The 24,326-nt window shown below is 38.5% G+C and overlaps 1 protein-coding gene across 3 annotated transcripts in view; it reads left to right on the top strand.

Annotated features, from left to right (window-relative positions):
- MAGI2 (membrane associated guanylate kinase, WW and PDZ domain containing 2) overlaps positions 1-24,326 on the top strand; it is a 1,418,975-nt gene that overhangs the window by 1,287,305 nt on the left and 107,344 nt on the right. For all 3 annotated transcript variants that reach the window (XM_061165155.1, XM_061165157.1, XM_061165156.1), the window contains 4 exons: positions 1,130-1,315; positions 3,172-3,346; positions 10,080-10,299; positions 10,703-10,846. In XM_061165155.1, coding sequence (XP_061021138.1) covers positions 1,130-1,315; positions 3,172-3,346; positions 10,080-10,299; positions 10,703-10,846 — 725 coding nt within the window. The remainder of the gene's footprint in view (positions 1-1,129; positions 1,316-3,171; positions 3,347-10,079; positions 10,300-10,702; positions 10,847-24,326) is intronic.

Here is a 24,326-nt window from a genome sequence, read left to right on the forward strand (position 1 = left end):
TTTCCCCACTGGGCTCCTGTCTTGAAGGGAAAAAGGAAAAGAAACAGGTTTCTATACGGTCAGCACCTTGACGGCACGCATAAGGACACCATGCACTATTGATATCTGACCCCAAAAATAGTTAACCTCTAGGAACTCAGACAATGACTTTGAACACAAATCAACCCATTAGAAAATCTATATCCCCACAAACCTGGCTCTCCCCATGCGTACAAATAAATAATGACAAAATGAATTGTCATTGTTTTAAAGAGACATATACCATATTCCATTAATTGTAATACACATTTTTCATATTTTAACATTTCAAAAATTAGAGAACATACTTTGTCAAATGGAGTTACTGTTTCAATGCTAGAGGGTTTTTTTCCCCTATTTTTCTTTCTTGTGGTTCATAAAAGAAAAGTGTATCTTAGTGGAATTTTAAATTTGATGAACTACATCACATACCAGATATTAACAAGATCTTAGCACCACTTGCACTGAATCAGAAAGAATAAGTAATAGTTGAAAACTGCATCAGCCTTTATCCTTAATAGTTGGGTAGGAAGTTGGTCATAACTTCTTCATCAGCTGGATAATTCCCATATAAGTATTTCTTCCCTTTCCTGTTTTCTCCTCTTAGTAAAATAGAAGAGGGTAGATATAATTTCCCAGGTTTATTGTGTTTTTCTAAACTGTATTTTTGTCTCTAGAGTATGAGCTCTTTGGGTACTGTATTCTACGTCCCTGGTTCTAAATTTTTTGTATGTATTGGAATCTCTTGAGGAGCTTCTTAAAAATCCATTATCCTCCCCTTCTTCCTGAACATCCTGATTCACAAGGTCTAGGATGAGACTCAAAGAGATGTACTTTTAATCCTAGGGTGATTATAATTTGCCTCAAAGTTTGAGAATCTCTGGTGCATGTGTTTGGAATTGGCCTATCACAGAATTTAGCCTTGACTGTAGAAACTCTGGTCTCAGCCATATGCACAGGGCTGCATTTGATAGAAAAGATCATAGTCTCGAGAGACTGACAAAAGGCAGAATTCTGACATCATGTTGTTTCCTATGCGGCAGGCACTCAAAGGTAGAACTTGTACTGGTAATGGCCCTGATACCTGTTTCTGTTTGGGATGTTTTTGTAGCTGTGCCACATAAAATCGGACGCATCATTGATGGGAGTCCCGCAGATCGCTGTGCAAAGCTAAAAGTGGGAGACCGGATCTTAGCAGTGAACGGCCAGTCTATCATCAACATGCCTCATGCAGACATCGTGAAGCTCATCAAGGATGCGGGTCTTAGTGTCACCCTTCGCATCATTCCTCAGGAGGGTGAGTGCCTGAGCCGGGGCCCGGGAGCTCACCTGGCTGCAGTCAGGGATATCAGAATGTCCAAAGTTGTTATCCAGTTTTGCAAAAAGTAACACTCTGAGGCAACCCATATCCTATTTACTCATTACCAGTGATTCCAGGATCAAGCTATATGGTGGTGTAGATAACTAGTGTGAATCCCAAGACACCGGATTATTCAGTCATTCCCTTTGCTCCCAGGAGTACTGTTTTTATGGTTATATTAAGCCAGAACCCATTCAACAGAGATGATAGAGTTACAAATCTGAAGGAAAAAAAAATATTCATGTTAACACTTAAGCTCTGGAGGATTCTTCAAAGTCAGATTGATTTTGAAAAGCTTGAGGAAGTTTTGTGGTAAAAAGAGAGCTCATTTAGAAAATGTTGCATCTGATAAGAATTTTAAATTCCCACCTAGCCTTTTGAATTTCTCTGTACAAGGACTCCCCCCTGAGGCTTGAGGAGTTGTAAGCATCACAACCCAGAGCCATGCCTTAAAGAGCAACGAAATTCTGAGCATCAATTTACCATCAATTCACCATTTCCAGACACAGTGGGTTCATTACTAGTTTGAGGCTGCTGACTCAGTACTGTTACTTGAGGACTCAGTCTTTGGAGCTCACTGGTGATTGGACCACAGTGTCCCACATGGAGAGGGATGGGCTCAGTCACCTTGGACACCTCTGGTTTCCTCCATCTCCTGATTTCATCTGGGACTATCTAACAAGCAGGCATCAAGTAGCCACCTGACTTTAAATATAAAACAGCTGTCCTCAGCAGAGATGATCTTGTCCCACCAGGGGGCATTTGGAGATGCCTAGAGACCCTGTTGGTTGTCATGTCTGGGGTGGGGATGCTCCTGCTCTCCAGTGGGGAAAGGACAAGCATGCTCCTCCGTACTCATCCTACAGAGCACAGGGCAGCCCACCACAGCGTGGAATCCTGGCTCCAAGTGTCCACGGTGCCAAGGCTGATACAGGTGGAAAATAAAATTTTAAATGTAGGGTGGGAGCAAAGAAAGAGGAAAGTGGTTTATAAGGGAACACTAATATATCACTTTTTTGTCACCCAGGAAAAAAAATAACCATTTTAACCTGTTATATGCAGACAACATTATGTTTAAAATATTCAACAGTAGTCAACTTCAAGCAAAATTGGTTGCAAAAACCTGATTTGCTTCTCCCTTTTCCTGTATGAAATGTGTCTCTCCTGCTCTTAGTCCAACACAGAGAGATAATTTCAGATGAAAATTTGATGCTATAACAAGAAAGACCAAGAAGCAGTTTTAACAAAGAACAACTTACTAATTTTCCTCTGTCGAATGTTCTTTCTGGAGAAATGGAGTGCAGAGAGGGTTATTAGGAAATAAGACTAACAAGGAACTGAAGAAAGGATTATGAAAAGCATTTTGTTTTCTTGCGGTTAATTCCTTATCCAAACTTTAGGATACTGGTAGGACTTCTCATTACAACCAAAATGTAATGGCTGAAACACTTTGCTTCAACAAGTAATGCTAGAATAAGTAGAATATATTTTAGAGTCCTTTGAATTATTTTTCGTAGTTTTAATACTTTTTATCGTAATCTTTTCTTCTGACAAAGGACGAGAGATTTTCGTTCATAACCTTGTTCAGCAGCCTTATCATTTATGAAAGAATACTAATTCTAGGAGCGTATTAGAACTTGCTAAGTTTAAGCTGTTATCTTAAAGCCTAACAGAAACTGCAAGAACCATAGCCTTGAGTCATGTGAGGAGGCAGAGGAACCATCTCTGGCCACCTCTTGCCCTTTATCAAATGCCAGCCTGACTTCATTTGCCTCTTTGGTTTCCCACTGCAGAACTCAACAGCCCCACTTCAGCACCCGGCTCAGAAAAGCAGAGCCCCATGGCCCAGCAGCACAGCCCCCTGGCCCAGCAGAGTCCTCTGGCCCAGCCCAGCCCGGCCACCCCCAACAGTCCCATCGCCCAGCCAGCTCCGCCTCAGCCACTTCAGCCTCAAGGACATGAAAATAGGTAAAGTTTCCTGTGTTTTTTCTAATTTTGAATAGTGAGGGAAGTATGAGGAGAGAGTTTGGGACAGGACAGAATGCAGGCAGGAGAGAGATTTTCAAAAAGTAAAAATTACCACGTGCACCTTTGTGTGATTTTGAGATTGTGTATGTGTTATAAACATAGTTTCATTAGCAAATGTAGAGGTCTGTCCTTCACAATAAGAGAAGCTTTCCTGAGTAAACAGTGCATGATTGCAGATAAGTAAGGGGTTAACTAGCTGAAGAGCACATTAAAGAGAGTAATATTTACAGTATTCAGTAGCATGTAGTAAGACCCTTTGGCAGGAGGGAGTATGCAAGCATGAGGGAGGAAATAAAGCCAGTGTCAGGGGTGAGGGAGAGGGAGCATGGGTGGTGGGGACCCACCCTAAAGGGTCCTGTAGGCATGTTATAGATTCTGATCTTTATCTTAAGTGTAGCAAAGAGGTTTTTGAAGGGTTTTAAGCTTAGGACTGACATCCTTGTATTAGCTTTGCAAGACTCTCTCTCAGTTGGCCCCTTAGAGAGCAGACTGGAGGCTGATCGAGATGAATGTGGTTAGATGTGGCTGCCATGTCCACCAAGTCGCTGATGGCCCAGAGAATAATGGTGGCATGGAGGGGGAAATGCTGAAGAATTTGTGAGCAGGAATATAGGTTAGTGTTTTCACTGCATTTTACTTTATGTCCACCTACCAACAGTCTAATGAGATCCTTCCATCTCACATCATGAACAAATGTGATCAGGTGCTATGAACTTCCAGAATAAAAGGATGCCATAGAAAACCAATGCTGTCTTCCTATTGAGACTTGTGTGTAACAGGGAGCCTGAATTAGGTGGAGCCATTAAAGAAAGAGATGAGGACATGTTCTCATGTTGTTTTCACCCTTTCAAAGGAGAAAAATAGAACAACCCACAGGAATGTCTCTGAAAACAAAACCCTCACTGGTCCTTTTCGTGCTTCTAATGTTTTCTGAACATCTGCTACCCATCTCCTGCCTCCCGTGTTAGTGAAGATGAAGTGAAACTCAGTTTTTGAATCCCAGAACTCTCTAGGTTTATCACTCAGAATGTTGCAAAGCAAATATCTTCCCTGTGCCACAAGTGTTCTTTCCATGAAGCCCAGTCCTATTCTGATTTCTCCTATTTCCTTTCTTAGAGAAGTAAATGTCTGTTGTCCTCTGCTGTTTATGGTTTTAATATAGTCCAGAGAAGAACAAAGACTAAGCCCCAAAGAGTAAATGATACAGAGGCAAGAATCCAAGAGTCCATAAGAGGAGTATGTCCTGGGTGCCTCAGTAATAAGTCCCTGATGTGCTTGCTTTCACCATGTATGCTTTGGACAGATCACACTGACTTTCCCCAGGATTCATTTTAGACTTGGAAGGAGGGATCCAAGTGCTCCTACAGATCCTGAGCCAGCATCAGACCCTGCTGCTTCTTGGCTCTGCCTCTGTCAGTTAGCTTCCCAGACACAATTCCATCTTCCCTTTATGGATTAGACTTTGCTGAAATCAGGCTGTTGCTTCTGGCCTGGGAGTAGGTAATCTCATTGCTGGAGTGTAATAGTTCAGCAGGGAGAATGGCTCTGGGGAGAGGCCACTGCCCTGTCCCCATCAGCTACTAGTTACAACAGGGACTCAGCCCTTGTCACAGAAACAGCAGCCTTTGGATGTTTTTTTGTTTGTTTGTTTTAAAGCCTGACTTCAGGATAAAATATTTCCTAACTCTGGGATTAACAGATTGATCCAATTTGTTTTATAGATTACTAACAGATTTACCCAAGATTCTTAGCTGTTTTTGCTTCAGTAACATTAAATGTCTGGAACGTGCCCATTCCAATTCCAGGGCCCTTTTCCTGAGACTCACGTTTCCTGGCTTAACTTTTTGATTGCCAGTAGGTAGATCTTTTCCAAATGAATGAAATAATTCTAAAATCTCACAGAATCGTTTTTCTAGAACCATTTTTCTAGGTTCATTTCAAGATGTTCATGGTATCAGAGAGAAACTCTGCCTTTTTCTAGATCAGGCTACAGATGTCTGCAAGGCAACTTGTATGCCAAGCACAGTATGAATTTCCTATTAGTTCGTTTGTACAAGTGCCCACCTCCATGTCAAATTGAGCCAGTTTCCATGTTAAAGTGTGATAAAATAAAATGACAATCTGCTTGCAAATTTTCTTATATGAGTTAGAAGAAGTGAATATTTTACCCTGTCTTATTTACTCTTGAATTGGCTTTCTCCTGACATGCTGCACACCTCTATTCACTTCTCTCTTAACATCCTTTTGATGTGTGCTCAGGAAACAAAATAATTTTGGTATAAGCAAAACATTGCTCAAGGAGAAGCATTTTTTGAAAACAGTGAAGAGCCCTTGTGTAATGTATTCAAAAACTAAGTATAAATAGCAGAGTTCACCTTCCCAGCAAACGCAATCATTATTTACATGTCTTAAATATCAAGGTCAGTGGAAAGCATTAGAAATTGACTTCTTTCAGAGACTATGTACACTCGATGCTGAAGACTGGAAGCAATTCTTGAAAGACCCACATGAGGCAAAATCCCACCATAATATCCCCTACCACATGAGCAGCATTTTTTGACTCTGGAACTTATACCATAAAAGTCTCCTAGAATTTACCATTAGCAATCTGGTTTTATCATCTCTAAAGTCTCTTTAATAATGTATTTAGTAGCTACAAAGAGTGATACTAGTATACAACCTACAAAGGTTATCCTTTCATACGTTAAGGGAACTACCATCAGTAAGAGAAATATCAATAACCTCAAATATGCAGATGACACAACCCTTATGGCAGAAATCGAAGAAGAACTCAAGAACCTCTTGATGAAAGTGAAAGAGGAGAGTGAAAAAGTTGACTTAAAGCTCAACATTCAGAAAACTAAGATCATGGCATTCAGTCCCATCACTTCATGGTAAATAGATGGGGAAACAATGGAAACAGTAACAGACTTTATTTTGGGGAGCTCCAAAATCACTGCAGATGGTGACAGCAGCCATGAAATTAAAAGACACTTGTTTCTTGGAAGAAAAGCTATGACCAACTTAGAGAGCATATTAAAAAGCAGAAACATTACTTGCCAACGAAGGTCTGTCTAGTCAAAGCTATGGTTTTTCCAGTAGTTATGTATGGATGTGAGAGTTGGTCTATAAAGAAAGCTGAGTGCCAAAGAACTGATGCTTTTGAACTGTGGTATTGGAGAAGACTCTTGAGAGTCCTTTGGACAGCAAGGAGATACAACCAGTCCATCCTTAAAGGAAATCAGTCCTGAATATTCATTGGAAGGACTGATGCTAAAGCTGAAACTCCAATACTTCAGCCACCTGATGTGAAGAACTGACTCATTTGAAAAGACCCCGATGCTGGGAAAGATTGAAGGTGGGAGGAGAAGGGGACAGCAGAGGATGAGATGGTTGGATGGCATCACCGACTCAATGGACATGAGTTTGAATAAGCTCCAGGAACCGATGATGGACAGGCAAGGTTGATGTGCTGCAGTCCATGGTGTCGCAAAGAGTCAGACATGACTGGGCGACTGAACTGAACTGAAGTAAGGGAACTCTTAAGAGACTTTGAAAAAGAATAATAATAATCCTGAATTTTCCTTAAAATAAACTGTTTCACAAATTCACAGTAACAACTTTTGCCCTAACTGTTATGTCGTTCACTTAAAAGTTAGCAATACTCATAAAAATTTGTGTATTTTTCTTATTAGAGAATTCTTCAGTTGTTGTTCAATGTAAAATCCCAACACATGGCACTGTCGAATGAAATTTGAATGCTGAGAGGCAGGCTTGGATGACAGCTGTTACAAGTTCTAACTGTCCCTATTTCTAGGCTCCGGGGAGACTCTTAACATTTCACCCTCTTTTGCTGTATGTACTTCATGACACATCTGGTTGGAAAGGAAGCTCATAATGGATATTTCATACCAGCACCACAGAGATAATGAAAATAAAGTGACTGTGCTATAGCTTAAAACAATGTGACATCTAAACCACCAAGCAGACGATTTCTAGAAAAGAACCGACACCCGCCAACGAATGTCATTGTCTAATTCCTTTTGTTTAATTCATGCATTTGCATAGTTAAGTGTCTTTTTCAAAGCGTCTTTTATTTTTTTTATTTTTTTTATTTTTTTTCCCAGTGGGTTTTGTCATACATTAATATGAATCAGCCATGGATTTACATGTATTCCCAATCCCGATCCCCCCTCCCACCTCCCTCTCCACCCGATTCCTCTGGGTCTTCCCAGTGCACCAGGCCGGAGCACTTGTCTCGTGCATCCCACCTGGGCTGGTGATCTGTTTCACCATAGATAGTATACATGCTGTTCTTTTGAAATATCCCACCCTCACATTCTCCCACAAAGTTCAAAAGTCTGTTCTGTATTTCTGTGTCTCTTTTTCTGTTCTGCATATAGGGTTATCGTTATCACCTTTCTAAATTCCATATACATGTGTTAGTATGCTGTAATGTTCTTTATCTTTCTGGCTTACTTCACTCTGTATAATGGGCTCCAGCTTCATCCATCTCATTAGGACTGGTTCAAATGAATTCTTTTTAATGGCTGAGTAATATTCCATGGTGTATATGTACCACAGCTTCCTTATCCATTCATCTGCTGATGGGCATCTAGGTTGCTTCCATGTCCTGGCTATTATAAACAGTGCTGCGATGAACATTGGGGTGCACGTGTCTCTTTCAGATCTGGTTTCCTCAGTATTAATCTCAAAAATATACAAGCAACTCCTGCAGCTCAATTCCAGAAAAATAAATGACCCAATCAAAAAATGGGGCAAAGAACTAAACAGACATTTCTCCAAAGAAGACATACAGATGGCTAACAAACACATGAAAAGATGCTCAACATCACTCATTATTAGAGAAATGCAAATCAAAACCACAATGAGGTACCATTACACGCCAGTCAGGATGGCTGCTATCCAAAAGTCTACAAGCAATAAATGCTGGAGAGGGTGTGGAGAAAAGGGAACCCTCTTACACTGTTGGTGGGAATGCAAACTAGTACAGCCACTATGGAAAACAGTGTGGAGATTTCTTAAAAAACTGGAAATAGAACTGCCATATGACCCAGCAATCCCACTTCTGGGCATACACACTGAGGAAATCAAAGCGTCTTTTAAATAATTATGTTCTCAGCATACACACTCTCAGTAGGTGAGTGGACAGCTTGCTGAAGTATAAAGCAAAGCCTGAATTATGCATCTTGCAAAAGGAAAGTGTCACTTCTGTTAGTTAAGTAACTAATGGGAACTACTTAACCCTTTATTAAAGTAACTGCATTGCTAACCCCCTTCAAAGCCCCAAATAAAAACACATCTACTGCCATTTACAGTCAGTGTGTCCTCAACAAATCTTAGATTACACTAATGGCAGTTGTTCAGGTGAGACATTCTTTAAAATGTTTAATACTCATTAGACCATAAGTCAGTAAAAAACAAATAAAACCAGAACTCATCTAGTCTTAGATGGTGAGAGGTAAAAATTCTGCTGGTTTGAACCCATTTCCCTGAGACATTTGAGTTTTTCCTTGTTGCTAAACATTTTCTCAAATCCTCCATATTAACTCTAGATAAAATTATTATTATACAGAATGAATTTTTTAATCGACCTATATCCCTAAGTAACTCATTATGTAGAACACTGTTCTGGCAATTGGCAATGAACTATAGAGTTCAGTAGCCTCTATACATGGTAATAATTTTTTTTGCTTTATCTCATTAATGATCCCATAATGGTAGGCATTGACTGCTTTAGCCCTTTTGGGACCTGGAAACTCCTCATTTTAGAGCAAGTTGAATCTACAAAACAGAACTAAAAAACTAGTTTTGGCCTCTTTTGCCAAAAAGTCAAACACGACTGAGCTGAACTGAACAGTGACTTTCTCCCTGATTTGTAGTTAGTGATTATACTTTACTTTCACTCCTTTAACCTCTGTAAGATACTAAAAATTCTGCAAGCTAACAGGTTAAACTAACCTTTAATTAGATATTTGTAGGGCTTCACTGGTGTCTCAGATGGTAAATAATCTACCTGCAGTGCAGGAGACCTGGGTTCGATCCCTAAGTTGTGAAGATCCCCTGGAGGAGGGCATGGCAACCCTCTCCAGTATTCTTGCCTGGAGAATCCTTGTGGACAGAGGAGCCTGGTGGTCTACAATGGGGTCACAAAGAGTCAGACACGACTAAGAGGCTGAGCACACAGCAGAGGGTATTTAGAGTTCACTTAAATTGTGTTTTCATGAAGTAATGAATGCTGTGTATGTGTGAGAGAGAGAGAGAGAAAGAGAAAGAAAAATTCAAAGGGTTTACTGATGTTAATTCAGACTGCTGTTTGGGTACATATAGTTAAGTATGTGAGTTAAGCTGCAGTGGCACAGCTTTTAAATAGCCAAGTCAAAGAAGGTGATCCACGAGTCCTTTTTCACAAAGTTCTGATTGACCATCACTTTTACTTTGATTTCTTAAGCGGCCAAGTGAAAAGTATATAATATGGCATTTGTCAAAGATTTTAAAATAATGCTTATCATTTATTTAATCTTCTTGTAATCCTGAATATGCAAAAGAACCACCAAGAGGTATGGCCTTTACATGCTTGGAGGTCCTAAGGTCATTCTAATCTCTTTAGAATCCTGAGATACCAAAGCAAGTATCATTTCCATTCATTTAGTTACAGGTCAGAAGTAAAAGCGAGGCAAGATGTGAAACCAGACATCCGGCAGCCTCCATTCACGGACTACAGGCAGCCTCCACTGGACTACAGGCAACCCCCAGGAGGGGACTACCCGCAGCCCCCACCCTTGGACTACAGGCAGCCTCCGCTACTGGACTACAGGCAGCACTCCCCAGACACCAGGCAGTTCCCGCTGTCAGACTACAGGCAGCCCCAGGTACCTCAAAGACCCCACATGTTTATTTCATTTTTCTAATCAGCAGACCTATAATTCTCACACAAACACACACAACTCTGGTGCATTTATTTATGGTGCTCAGCAGCAGTGAATGAGAAAATTCAGAGAGATAATACCACTGAGGCCTATGTGCAATAGTTACATGTGTTCCACATAAATGGATAAGAACTAAAGTCCACAAGCTATGCAGCAGTTCTTTTAATGACCAAGGAAACTGTTCTGATCTGCTCAAACCTTTGGAATGTTGCCTTGAAGTCAGATTACTCCTCATGATATCTTGTCAGTTGGATCCCTGTAACTATGAGAGAGAACAGAGGGACTGACCGCAGAAGCTTCTCTGATATTAAACAATTGTTTATTCCATTTCTCCGCAACCCCAAAGGATTTTGATTATTTCACTGTGGACATGGAGAAAGGAGCCAAAGGTTTTGGATTCAGCATTCGTGGAGGAAGGGAGTACAAAATGGATTTGTATGTGCTGAGATTAGCAGAAGATGGGCCAGCAATAAGGAATGGAAGGATGAGGGTAAGAATGTTCTCTTTTTATAGAATTGCTTAATTCTGAAAGAAATGCCTATTGTGGTATTGATTCAGTGCTAAAGCCCACTATTAAGCAAACTGACTTGATGTACATGTTGCCTTCTTTCCATTTCACAGTCCAGTATTCTAAAGGTTTGGCCAAACATTGTTTAAGACTTATCTCTCATTTTCTTTCTAATGGCTTCTAATTGACAACTCTCAGTATGATGGTTTACATATATGTTTCTCTAAAAAGCAAATTAAAGAAAATGGACAAAGTAAACAAGTCTAAGAGATACCTTGAAATGTAAATGTGGCTCCATAATCTTTTGTGTGGTTTGAGGATTGAGTTTTCATCTGAGATTGAATCTTTTGAAATTCATTTTTAGCATCGTGCTTTTTTCTTCACATGGTTTTGTTTTTCTTTGGAAATATTTCTTTTGAGTTGACTGACTTTGGGTTTGATATTGGGCAAAAAGAAGCAGGAGAAAGGGGGATGAAGCTTCTTGGATACATGTTGCCCTTAAAATGGTAGCAGCCAAAAATTTTCCAATTAGAGTGTAAGTTAAGGGTAGATTTTTAATATAATAGTTACTTTGAGGCATCTAGTTGATGCATAACTAATTCTTCACCTACGGATACAAAGCAGCACTTGCTAGAAGTATAGCACATTAGTCAGTCTCTCTCTATAAAATGTCATCCAGGAAGCACACAATAAAGGTTAGTTATTATAAGTAAAATCTAGAATCATTCTTGTCCTCCCCCCTTGCCCTTTAAGTTAATACAGAAAATCTGTGGTTCCTGGGTTGTAGAGCCTCAGAATCTTCTACTGTTTTACCAACCAATTGCTCCTGGCAATGGAATGAACCTGTTATTCCTGCCACCAGGTCTGCCATTTCTGTAGTCTCATTTTCGAGTCAGTGAATCATCCATAGTGCAAAAGTGGAAAGAGCAAATGTGTCTATTTTTCTCCCTTCCTTCACAATCCTTTGACAACTGGGGAGTCTCCAGGGGATTTGAACCCAGGCAAGGCTGACTGCAGAGAATAACAGCCCCTGCCCTGATTTAGCCCCAACCTCCTCTTAACATCCTCTGCGTGTGGTTTTAGGATCAGTCTCTACCTGGTTTCTTGGCCCCAGCTTCCCTCAACAGAAGGGCACTTCCTTAACATGCTGCAAGGCCAACTCACAAGTGGTTCAATGGAACGAAATTAATCTCTGCAGTGCAGGTGAACACAACACAGCGCAGAAGCCGTGAGTGAGCTGACCAGAGCTCCGTGAGAGAGGACCGCCCCACCACCGGCCCATGCCTGGATTTTAGAGTTGTGGGCTGCAAAAGGTGGCCACATTTTATAACAAATGGTCTAGTTGACTTTTCAATATATTCAGTTCTCCCAAGGCATAGAAGCCTAAATATAGAAGCACTGTTACGTAAAATGAATATTCTTCCTTATAGAATTTAAACCAGAGCAGTAGTTCTCTGCTGTGTGGTCCCCTGGCATCGGCTTCCCCGAGAGGGGCAGGTCAGTTAGCAACACAACATGGAGCCGCATCTCCTGGATGCGCATCTCAGGGCCACTGAATCAGAAACTCTAGGATTGAGGCCACCAGGCTGTGTTCGTGCAATCCATCTCCCGATGATTCTGGTACAAGGTGACGTTTGAGAACCGCTGAGCTAGAGGGAAGCTGTGGCGACGTAGGTACGGCACAGCGAGGATGTGTGTGACCCAGGCTCTGTTCATTCCGCCTGGACCCCGTCCAGGGAGCTTTCCATTCTGTCCCCCTGCTTTACCTCAGGTCTCTAAATCCATGTAAACACAGATTTAGAATTCTGTAGACAGGTGCTCAATTTTATGAAAGATGTTTTTCTTCTGGCAGGTGATAAAAATGAGTCTCTACCTGGGTTTCAAAAAATGGTACTTTCACTCCTTGTCAACGATTATAAAAATCAGCAATATTTCCTCATTTTCGGTGTCATTTTTATATAGCAACGTATTCTTCCTGTGTACAAGCTGTCCAAAAAGAAGTTATTACGGCCAGTTTTAGATATTATGGGTGTTTATTTTGGACTACTATATACATATATATTTCTAACATTTAATTCTCAAGGAAAACAAGTCACTTGAGAGTCATAGAAATTCTGTGGATCAGATTTTACTGGTTGATTTTATCTCTGATCTTTAAAACAAGGCTAGGACTTGTCAGGGATGAATGGATGACTTTTTTCTGCTGTTATGGTTATACTTAATATTCAGACATTTTGGTTTTTTTTTTTTACTCATGGATTCTTATAGCACCAACAGAGAACTTGTCTAGGGTGACAAACTCCATGTCAGGGAAGGAAACTACTTCACCATGTAAGTTCAGAAGTACTTGTATTAGCTACTTTGAATTTGATAAATATCTTGTATCTGCAAAATTAAAGGTCAGCAATTGTTCTTGATCATAGCACATAATTAATTCAGATTTTATTTTCATGTTTGGTATCAAATTTCTTCACTTAAAGCTAATCTTTTCTACCTTCATTAGTATTTACTAATTAGCAATAATGTTTATTTCACAGATATGTTTAAATTATTTCAGCAAGGAACAGGATAGATTAATATTTGCACAACTCAGTAGTTTGATTATTTTTTTGTTTGATTACTTTAAAATCATGCATAAACTGGATGACATATAGGTTACCAATATGGGAATTTAATAATAAAAGTAGTTAGGAATTCATTTTTCATCTTACTATAAAATCTCCCCTTTATATCACTGTTGCCCAGATCTATGTCTATGTATATATGAATCTGGGCAACAGTGGTAAGAAATACATGGAGAAAAGGGAACCGTCTTACCCTGTTGGTGGGAATGCAAACTAGTACAGCCACTATGGAGAACAGTGTGGAGATTTCTTAAAAAACTGGAATTAGAAATGCCATATGACCCAGCAATCCCACTTCTGGGCATACACACTGAGGAAACCAGATCTGAAAGAGACACGTGCACCCCAATGTTCATCGCAGCACTGTTTATAATGGCCAGGACATGGAAGCAACCTAGATGCCCATCAGCAGATGAATGGATAAGGAAGCTGTGGTACATATACACCATGGAATATTACTCAGCCATTAAAAAGAATTCATTTGAATCAGTTCTAATGAGATGGATGAAACTGGAGCCCATTATACAGAGTGAAGTAAGCCAGAAAGATAAAGACCAATACAATATACTAACGCATATATATATGGAATTTAGAAAGATGGTAATGATAACCCTATATGCAAAACAGAAAAAGAGACACAGATGTACAGAACAGAATTTTGGACTCTGTGGGAGAAGGCGAGGGTGGTGAACAGCACTGAAACATGTATATTATCTATGGTGAAACAGATCACCAGCCCAGGCTGGATGCATGAGACAAGTGCTCGGTCCTGGTGCACTGGGAAGACCCAGAGGAATTGGGTGGAGAGGGAGGTGGAAGGGGGGATCGGGATGGGGAATACATGTAAATCCATGGCTGATTCATGTTAGTGTATGACAAAAACCACTACAATATTGTAAAGTAATTAGCCTCCAACTAGTAAAAATAAATGGAAAAAAATAATAATAAGTTCAAGACAGGAAGGTAGCACAAATTTTTCCCAACCTTTAAACCAGTCAGTCATCTTTCTCCTTGTTAAGTGTGATTTCTTCACCTTCATTCTTAATGCATTATTGACTAAACATGCTCTTTGTGACCAAGTAATCTTGGAACACTGTAAAGCTGCCCCCACCTTTTTTGTGATCAGAAATAGAAGGGAAAGTCAGGAAGTATCTGATAATAGCAGGGTGTCTTAGATTAAACTTAGTACAGTAAAATTGCCCAACTCAGAATTACTACACAAGAGCCTGGTGATTCTGAAAAATCATTTCATGTAACAGCTAATGAATTTCTGTGCCTGAGAATTAGGGCTGTAACACTACTTTTGAACACTGAGTTAATGCACAGGTGTTAGCCTCTGAACCTGAGACTTTTCCTGGGTGTTTTATGTTAGGCTTGCTTGTAGGACAGTCGTGGTTTGTGCCAATTTAGTAATACAGGACTTTGCTGAGATTACAGAGAAGCCAGGTAAAGTGAGAGTCAAAGAAGGTGTCTAGCACCGGTGTGAAAGCACCCCCTTACACTGGGGAGTCTCATAAATGATGGCACGGATATGGATTTGTAAAGCATGTCCTTAGGCATCTGAGTGACCACCTGGGCATCCAAGAGAAATGCCAAAGATCTTCCCTCCTCAGGGGTTCTCTCATGGATTTGGTGAGAGACAGGTAGGCATATCCCAAAAGTGGGTCCCAGGTGAATTATTTCACTCTAGTCTTTCTGGGCACCTGCAGCAGAGACAGTTGTCTTAGCAGAGATCTTTGGCAAATTAGACTGTCTGACTTTCAAATTGATTAAGAAGTACTCACAAAGAACATGATTTTTTTTTTCTCCCTTGAGAAGTATTATACGCTTACTCAATTTTTTGGTTAAATAAACTGTTTCTTTCCACTTGATGAAACAGGAGTCAGATCAGGCAAGCATCCTGATAGTACTTTTCCTGGTAAGGTCAATGGATTCCTTAATACCAAAAGCAAACCACACTCAGAAAGTAGTGAGGAAAATAGTGACTCTTTTGAGGGTCAAATTTACAAAGCAAGTCTAGATACAGGGGAGACGATAAGAAAATCTTTTTCAGAAGATCAATTTGATGCTTATTTAAAAAGGTTCTAAAAACCCCTTTATCAGACACATATAAAGGTAACAATAAATGAATTTAAAGATTTATTAAAAATATAACTATTTTGATCCCTTCTAAACCTACAGCCCTGCTCTCAGTCTCCAAAATAAGCAAACATGATGTAAATGGCAACCCCCTCCAGTATTCTTGCCTAGAGAATCCCAGGGACAGAGGAGCCTGGCAGGCTACGGTTCATGGGGTCACAAGAGTCGGACACAACTTAGTGACTAAACCACCACCAACAACCATTTAACATCAGTACCTATGAAACAGGAAGGATTATATCTATTAATACCATATAGAGTTGTTGGGAAAGTGTAAGCAGTTTTTCGGGAAGTAGAATTGATTTTTCTTATTAAGACAAAGAAGGGAGGTATTAATTTGTGAGTGACTTATGTTATTGAGAGACTTATACATGAGAATATGTCATGAAATGGAACTTGAATAGCATAGTGCAATTAGAATAAACACTAAGAAAAACAATGTGAGACATAATTACATGAAACACTGACTTTATTTTAAAAAATTAGAGAGTAGCAAGTTTTGACTTTAATTACTAGCTAATGTTTTAACACTATGTAATAAAAATTAAACACACAAAACAATCTGTAAATGTAGAAAATATGGGGAATGGGAAATAGAAACATAATCACCTTGTCTGATTGCTCTTCCTCAGTCATTCAAGAAGGGTGACATCAGAAGAGAAACACAAATGACATTCAGATTTCAAGGAAAAGTTTAAGAAAGGATTAGAAAATATTGATAATCTGTTTTTAAAAGAAGACTTTTTAAGTTTATAAAAGAGTCTAATAAAGTTGAGAGGGATAAAATGTTCATAACTAATGAATAAATCTCTGGTACAAAGCTCTTAGGGATACAATCTAATTAAAAACTGAGTATAAATAGAAAACACAGGCAAAGAATAATGAATGTATGAAGTAATTTACTGGTGAAGCTCAGTGAATCAGGAATCTAAGAAATCAAGAGACTTCTGGAGAGAAGTGATAGTGCTTAAATAAAAATCAGAGTCAAGTTAGAAGACATCTGAAAAGACAACAAGTTTGAAAGGTAAAATGTTTCCTTGAATATTTACCTTGAAAAGGTAAACTATTTTCCTGTTTCCATAAAAGTATAATACATTCCCTAATCCAGAAAATACTTTTTTTATTTTAAAGAAATAACATCACTTTTAGCTTCACCACCTTAATAACTGGGTAGTAGCTATCTGTGCCTACTTAGCATTGCATAAACTTATTTATAAAGTGGTTTATCTTCTTCCTGAAACTCATATGTGACAAAGTCAACCAGCAGTGGGCCTTGGGATCACCTACAAAAATTTGTAAGGCTGAGCAATGTGTGAAAAAGATACTGCTTACCCATCATTTTCTTTCCTTTTTAATGAAAAAGCAGCTTCCCTGTTGGCAGCTTCTCTTAAATTCATCACCTCTCCTGTGGACCAGACACGGCTAGCCGGTGACTACAGAAAGAAAGCATTCTACTTTATATAACATAAAACCAGAAGAACATTTCTAACATATGTAATAATATAAACACTAACAATGATTCAAGCACCCATGAGCCCTTATCCCAGTTTAAAAAAGCAGAACATCTCCAGTCTCCCATGATTCCATTCTCCTCCCACTTTCCAACCCCCAGAGGTAACCAGCACCCTAAATATTATCATTCCTTCTTGTCTTACCACACATGTGTGTACCTCTCAACTATATCATTTAGTCTTGTACGCTTAGTGAACTTTACATGAATGAATCTTACTGTACATGTTCTTCTCTATGGTTTAGTCTTTATACATTATGTTCATAAACACTCATACAAGTTGATGCATGAAGATGTAAATTATTCCATGGTATGAATATGCTACAGTCTCCCTTAGTTATAAATGGAGAGTTGAAGTTTTCTGTATTAGTGGACACTGGATATTTTCCAATTTTTTGTTTTTTGCAACTAATACTATCCTTGTATATACTTCCTGCTGCATATACGCACAACTTTCTCTAGACTAGACTATATATCTAGAAGAGTATATATTTAACTAAATAATACAAAGATATTTTCCTAGGCAGTTGTACAAATTTATACTCATACTGGCAATATGAAAGTTTCCCTTATTTTACATCCTCACAAGACTTGTACTTTAGGCTTTTAAATTTTTATTCTGGTAGGTAGAAAATGATATATAAATGCATATATAAACCTATTTCTTGATTACAAATAATATTTATTTTCTTTTCTTAGGTTTATTGGGCTTTATTTCCTCCCAAATAAAGATGCCTATTCATATCTTTACCCCATCTTCTGTTAAATTATTCCCTCTTTTCATATTGATTTTGAATCAAGTGTTTATATGTTCCTGATGATGATTGTTCACTGATTGATATGTTGGAAATATCTTATTCCACCTTATGGCTTTTAGTTTCACTTTCATTAAGATGCCCTTTCATAGACAGAAGATCTTAATTTTAGTGTAATTGACTTAATCATCCTTTTCTTTTATAATTTCTGCTGTCTGTGTCATCTTTGAAAAATCACTCCCTAAGTTATATTCTGGAAGACCCCCTACATCTTCTTCTAAAAGTCTTATAATTTTGCTTTTTCATATCTGTCTTTAATTAGCTAGAATTTATTTCTGTGTGTGGTAAAAGGAAGAAATCCAATTTCAGTTTTTCAATATGGATAACCAGCTGTCACAGCATCATTTATTGGGTATCCTCTCATTTCCCTGCAATCCGCAGTGAGCTCCATAGTAAATACGAGGGGCTGTTTATAGATTCCTTATACTGCTCTACTGGTCTGTTTGTCTATACCTACGTCAATACTATACTTATGTACCTTTTAATAAGTCTTGAGTTTTGATGGGGAAACTTCCTATCCCCTCATCCCCAGACATACATCTTAATTCTTCAGGAGTGTTTGAATGTTCTTGGACCTTAGCTCTTCCATATAAAATTTTAGCAGTTTCTTGTCCTATTGGGGTTTTTATTGGAATTGCTTGGAATCTATAAATAAAAGTGGAAAATCTTACATCTTTATAATATTGAGTCTTTCTATCTGTGAGCAACTATTTATTTTGATTTTCTATAAAGTGCTTAAAGTTTCATAGTATTTTCCATAATTTTGATAGATTGAGTCTAAGCATTTGCACATTTTCTTAATACTTTTACTCTTGTATTTTAATGTAATATTGAAATTAACTGTACCAATGAAAAGGAAAACAATTGATTTCTCTATATTGACCAGTTGTATCATACAAAATTACTAAATTCATATTAATTCAAATAACTTATCTGTAACTTCCTCTAGGTTTTCTACATAGATACTCAAATTTTCTGTGTCTTTCTTTTAAGGCCTTTTATTTATTTTAATTATTTTATATATTTATTTACTTGGTTTTCAGTATGATGCTAAATAGAAATGGTCAAACAAGCACTCATATTTTATTTATAATCTTAAAGGGAATGCTTTCACCATTAAGCATAATGTTGAATGAATTTATATAAATAACCTTTATGAATTAAGAATGTTCCATTCTATAGATAAGGAAGTTTTGGTACATATACACAATGCAATATTACTCAGCCTTAAAAAGGAACAAATTTGAGTCTGTTGAACTGAGGTGGATGAACCTAGAGCTTGAGAGAAATAAGTCAGGAGAAAAATATCATATATGAATGCATATATATGGAGTCTAGAGAAATGATACTGATAAATCTATTTGCTGGACAGAAATAGAGACACAGAGCACAGACTTGTAAACACAACAGGACCAATTGAGAAAGTAGCACTGAAGCGTGTACATTTCCATATTAAAACAGATAGCAAGTAGGAAGTTGCTACATAGCACAGGCAGCTCAACCCGGTGCTCTGTGACAATCTAGAAGGGTAGGATGGGGGGTGGGGAGGGATGGAGGTTCACCAGGGAGGGGATATATGTATACTTAAGGCTGATTCACATTGTCATATGGCAGAGATCAACACAACATCTTAAAGCAATTATCTTCCAAGTAAAAATAAATTTAAAAAAAAGAAAGAAAAAAAAAAAAGAATATTCCATTCTGTTAGTAGTTTGCTAGATAGTTAATTATGAATACATGTTGAACTTTGTGAACTATTTGAACATCCACAGAAAGCATATACTCTTTTCCCTTTAATGTGCTACTGCTGCTGCTGCTGCTAAGTCACTTCAGTCGTGTCCGACTCTGTGCGACCCCATAGACGGCAGCCCACCAGGCATCCCCTGTCCCTGGGATTCTCCAGGCAAGAACACTGGAGTGGGTTGCCATTTCCTTCTCCAATGCATGAAAGTGAAAAGTGAAAGTTAAGTTGCTCAGTCGTGTCCGACTCTTAGCAACCCCATGGACTGCAGCCCACCAGGCTCCTCCATCCATGGGATTTTCCAGGCAAGAGGACTGGAGTGGGCTGCCATTTCCTTCTCCCTTTAATATGCTGATTAATATAATTAAGAATATTATTCATATATTAATGGAATTTTATGTTAAATCATTCTTGATTTCCTCAGATAAGCTATATTTATTAATGATAATCTTTTTGATGCATCATTCAATTCAATTTTATGTTATTTCCTTTAAACTATTTGCAGCTATATTCTTAGGTAAGATAAGACTGTAATTTTCTTTTCTTGAAGTGTTGGTGAATCATTTCAACATTAGTGTTATACTAGTCTTATTAAGTGAGAAAGAATAATCCCTTTTGTTATTGTCATCATTGTTGTTATCTGAAAAAGCTTATGTAAGTTGAGAATTGTCCTTGAATGTTTGGTAGAACGAACCTGTAAATCCATCCAGGTCTAATATATTTTCTTTGTGTGAAAATTTTAAATTACATTACGTTTCTATAATAATTAGAGTATTCTTCAGATTCTCTGTTTCTTCTTGGGTCAATTCTGATAATTTTTTTCTGATAATTTATTTCATCTTAGTTTTCAAAGTTTCTATAATATTATCTTATTGTATGTTTAATATTTAAAGATTTATGTTTATGTTCCCGTCTCATTTATCTGACTGTTGCTTATGTGTGTATTCTTTCTGTTTTTCTTTGTTAATCATGTCAGGGGATTTGGCCAGTTTTTTATTCTTTTAAAGAACCAGCTTACATATTTGTTCTCTGGCTTATTCATTTATTTTTATATTTGGTATTTCCATGCCTCCATTTTCTTTGGGTCAACTCTGTTCTTATTTTTCTTGTTCCTTAAGTTGAATGCTTAGATCAGTACTTCTGAAGTTTTCTTTATTTCTATTAATAAAGTACAGATTTAAGGCTGTAGTTTCAATATATAGTATGCTCATTTTTTTTTAAGTTCTAAATATATTCTGATTTCCACTATGACTCATTCCACTGTTTCTTTTTTCGTGCATGGATTATTTGGAAGGTGTGTTTGGTTTTTATTCCTAAGAGTATGGGAATTTTTTGGTTAGTTGTCTCTTCTTGATTTCTAATGCAATTCCATTGCCATAAGAGAATATATTCTATATGATTTCAATCTTTCAAATTTGTTGTGGCTTACTCTTTGAGCTTACGTGTATTCAGGTTTTTTATATGATCCATATGTGCTTGAAAAGAATGTGCCTTCTGTAATTATTGAGTGCAATATTCTATAGCTGTGTTTATTGGATAAAGCTTAGGTATTGTGTTCTTCAAATATTCTCTATTCTCAATAATTTCTGTCTATCTGATATGTTAAATATTGAACTAGGTGCTTTAAATTTTTTTTTGTTAAAAATCTTGTACATTTTTCTTTGATCTGTCAAGCTTTACTTTATGTTTACTCTGTTATTTGGTACTCAGATATTTGTTATATTTTCCAGATGAATTCAATCTTTTATCATATGCAACAACCTGTCACATCTCTGTCAGTGCTTTTTACTTTCAAGGCCGTTTTGTCTGATATTAGTAAGTACACTAGTTTTCCTTATCTGGGGTGTCTTCTATCCTTTGCTTTCAACTTTCTGTGTCCTTATATTTTATGTGTTTCTCTGGTCTATGTAGCTGTTTTTGTGTTTTTTAAACAATATGTCTTCACTAAATCATTAGTAGTCAATTTACATTAATTTTGATTACTAATAATTTTATTTGATCCTATTGTTTATTCTGTTCCTTTTCTGTCTCACTCTTTTTATTCTTTTTAGCTTATTTTGAATAAGTCTTTTGGTGTCCAGTTTATGCAGGTATCTCCTATTTAACTCCTCATTTATAGCCCCAAGCTGTATTTTCTATTCCTGATGCCCATCCATCAAAATAGAAACAGGTTTCCCAGAAAAGGTAAAACTCTGTTTGGCATTTGTTTGCCTCCTAAGAGTCCTACCTACATTCACTTTGTTTTTGGCATCAGAGGATTCTTTAGTTTCTTGCCTATTCAGCAATGGTAATTTGGGGTATCTAACCCAGCATTTTGCTAGAAGCAGGTTTATGTCACATATATCCTTAATGACCAAATTATAGTTGTTGAAACTATCTCCTGTCTTAGAACTGGCAATTAATCTCCCTCTCAGTGTCTCTATGTAAGAACCCCTGAGGGTACCCTACATGTGCCAGCTACAGTCATGCTATAGCCTGTCTTCTTCTCCAACTCCAATCCCACTGTCCTCTGCCCATATAGCCACTGATGAGTTCTTGCTCCAGCCCTGCTGAGACCTCTACAGCTTGGCCCTTGAGTGGGTCCAAGGTGTCTAGCCCCTTTGATGTGCACTCTGCTGGGTTCCGGGCAGAGGGAAGCATGGCTTCCTCCTCACCCCCAGCCACGTTTTGCCTCTTCAACACTCCAGTAGCTCTGGTTGGCCCACAGTCTCACAGAGCTTAGGGGTGGTCACAGACTCAATGCCTGCAGGAGCCAGGCAGGGAACAGAACAAGTGAAGAACACAGGGCCTTTGGCCTTCCTAAGGAGCCACCTCTACTGCCAAGGCCAACTGTGAATCTGTCGGAATGCTGTCTTCCTCCTAAGTCTTCAAACTTTCAAGAGAAAGAAAAAATCTGTATTCTTAAAAATTAACTAGACTTGAAAAAAATTTTCATTTAAAAAACCTGCACAAGCCAAACAAGTCTCCAGAAGGTGGGGGGTTCACAGCTACCCCATTTCTGTCATCTATTGTAAACAGATCCTAAAGCAGGGGGGGAGGCAGAATGGCTGAGGGCAGGGATGGGGAAGCAGCTCCTATTCTGGGGACCCAGTGCAGGCAGCCAGTAGTATGCTGGTTTAACAAGTACTCTTGTTTTTTCTTACTCCAGTATTACTGCTGTAACTCTTAGGAGAAGCGAATGCAGGACTGCTCAAAATGTTTCAACATTGTACATGGTGAGGAAAATCTTGGGAAAATTTTGATCTTTTGCCTCTTCTTTGTACTTGAAATTTTAAAGATGGTTTTCACTCCTAGAAAACGTATTTTGATGGCCCAAAATGATTTTGTGTTTGTCATCTGCTGCCAGATCCTGGAGAAATCATTTCTGAGAGAGGCCATGTTTAGTAGGGTGCAGATTCCTAACGACTGTGCAGAAGAACCCAACCTTGTCTTCCGTGAACCAGTATTGTTTGTCTAGGCCATGAATGCATGGGCCTGCATAGCTGCCTGAATCTGGGGAGGAGCCCTTTTCATATCTAGCTCGAATCCTGCCATGGAGTTTGAGTAGTATGACATACTGTCTTGAATTAATATGCCCTTGAGTCTAGAGAAACAAAGCAAAGAATCTGTCTCCCTTAGCAACAAGAGACTCTCTCACACAGAATTTCCCTGCAGGAGGAAAAAGTTAGGTTAAAAACAGTGAGATACACCCATCCATGAGTCTTGACGAGTCTATCTCTGGTAATTGACATATGTCTGTGAAGAACTACATTCACTTCATTTATTTTTAATCATCTAATCTAAGTTACTTTCATTGTCACTTAAATTCACTCAGTTTCTTCCTTACCTTAAAGGCTGGCTTAGAGGGAAGTTCTTATCTGTCTTAGTGACTTCTTAGGCCACTCCCTATGTTGGTCCCTTTCCTTCTTCCTCTGTCTACTCCTCCCTTATCAGGAAATACGGGATACTAAAAATGGCGGGAACCTGGGAGACCTGATATTCAAACATTGGCTCAACAACCCACTGCCTGTCTAGCTCTGACCTTGGACGAGTTAGCCCATCATACAGCTGTTTCTGTAGCTCCAACCAAATACCAGGCCTCCTGTGGGCAGCTTCAGGGGTACACACATTGGGGGGAAAAGTGTCCTCCTAGCCAGCATGACCAGTTGAATCAACCCTAGCAACTCATAGAATGATAGCATGTCCACATATTCCCATAAGTTATTTAATAGAATCAGTTTTATTCATCTGTAAAATGGGGAAATATTTTCCAGGAAGGGGAAAGTGCCTGCTTCAATACTCCTGAGTTTCTATCTGTTCTTTCTCTTTCTCCTTCTCCTTCTCCTCAAGGCTTATACTTCTATTAAAATACTCAGTAGTCTAAGCTGGAGATACAGAAAGCATTTTTTTTTAAGTAAATGTGGAGATCAAGAGTCCATGAAAGCTTTGAAATAAAAATCAACATGTATTTACCTCCCCACTCCCCCTGTCTATTAGATAAAGTGGCTCCTTTTGAAAATGCAAATCTGGTCTATCTGCCCAGCACTTAAAAACCTTCAGTGGCACCCTATTTCTTTCAGGGTAAAGATCAGACCCGCCCAAGGCTATCCATGCCCTGCATGTTCCAGCCCTGCCTCCCTCCACAGCTTGGCTC

The sequence above is a fragment of the Dama dama genome, chromosome 18 (genome assembly GCF_033118175.1).
Source record: "Dama dama isolate Ldn47 chromosome 18, ASM3311817v1, whole genome shotgun sequence".
In the NCBI taxonomy this organism is placed as follows: domain Eukaryota; kingdom Metazoa; phylum Chordata; class Mammalia; order Artiodactyla; family Cervidae; genus Dama; species Dama dama.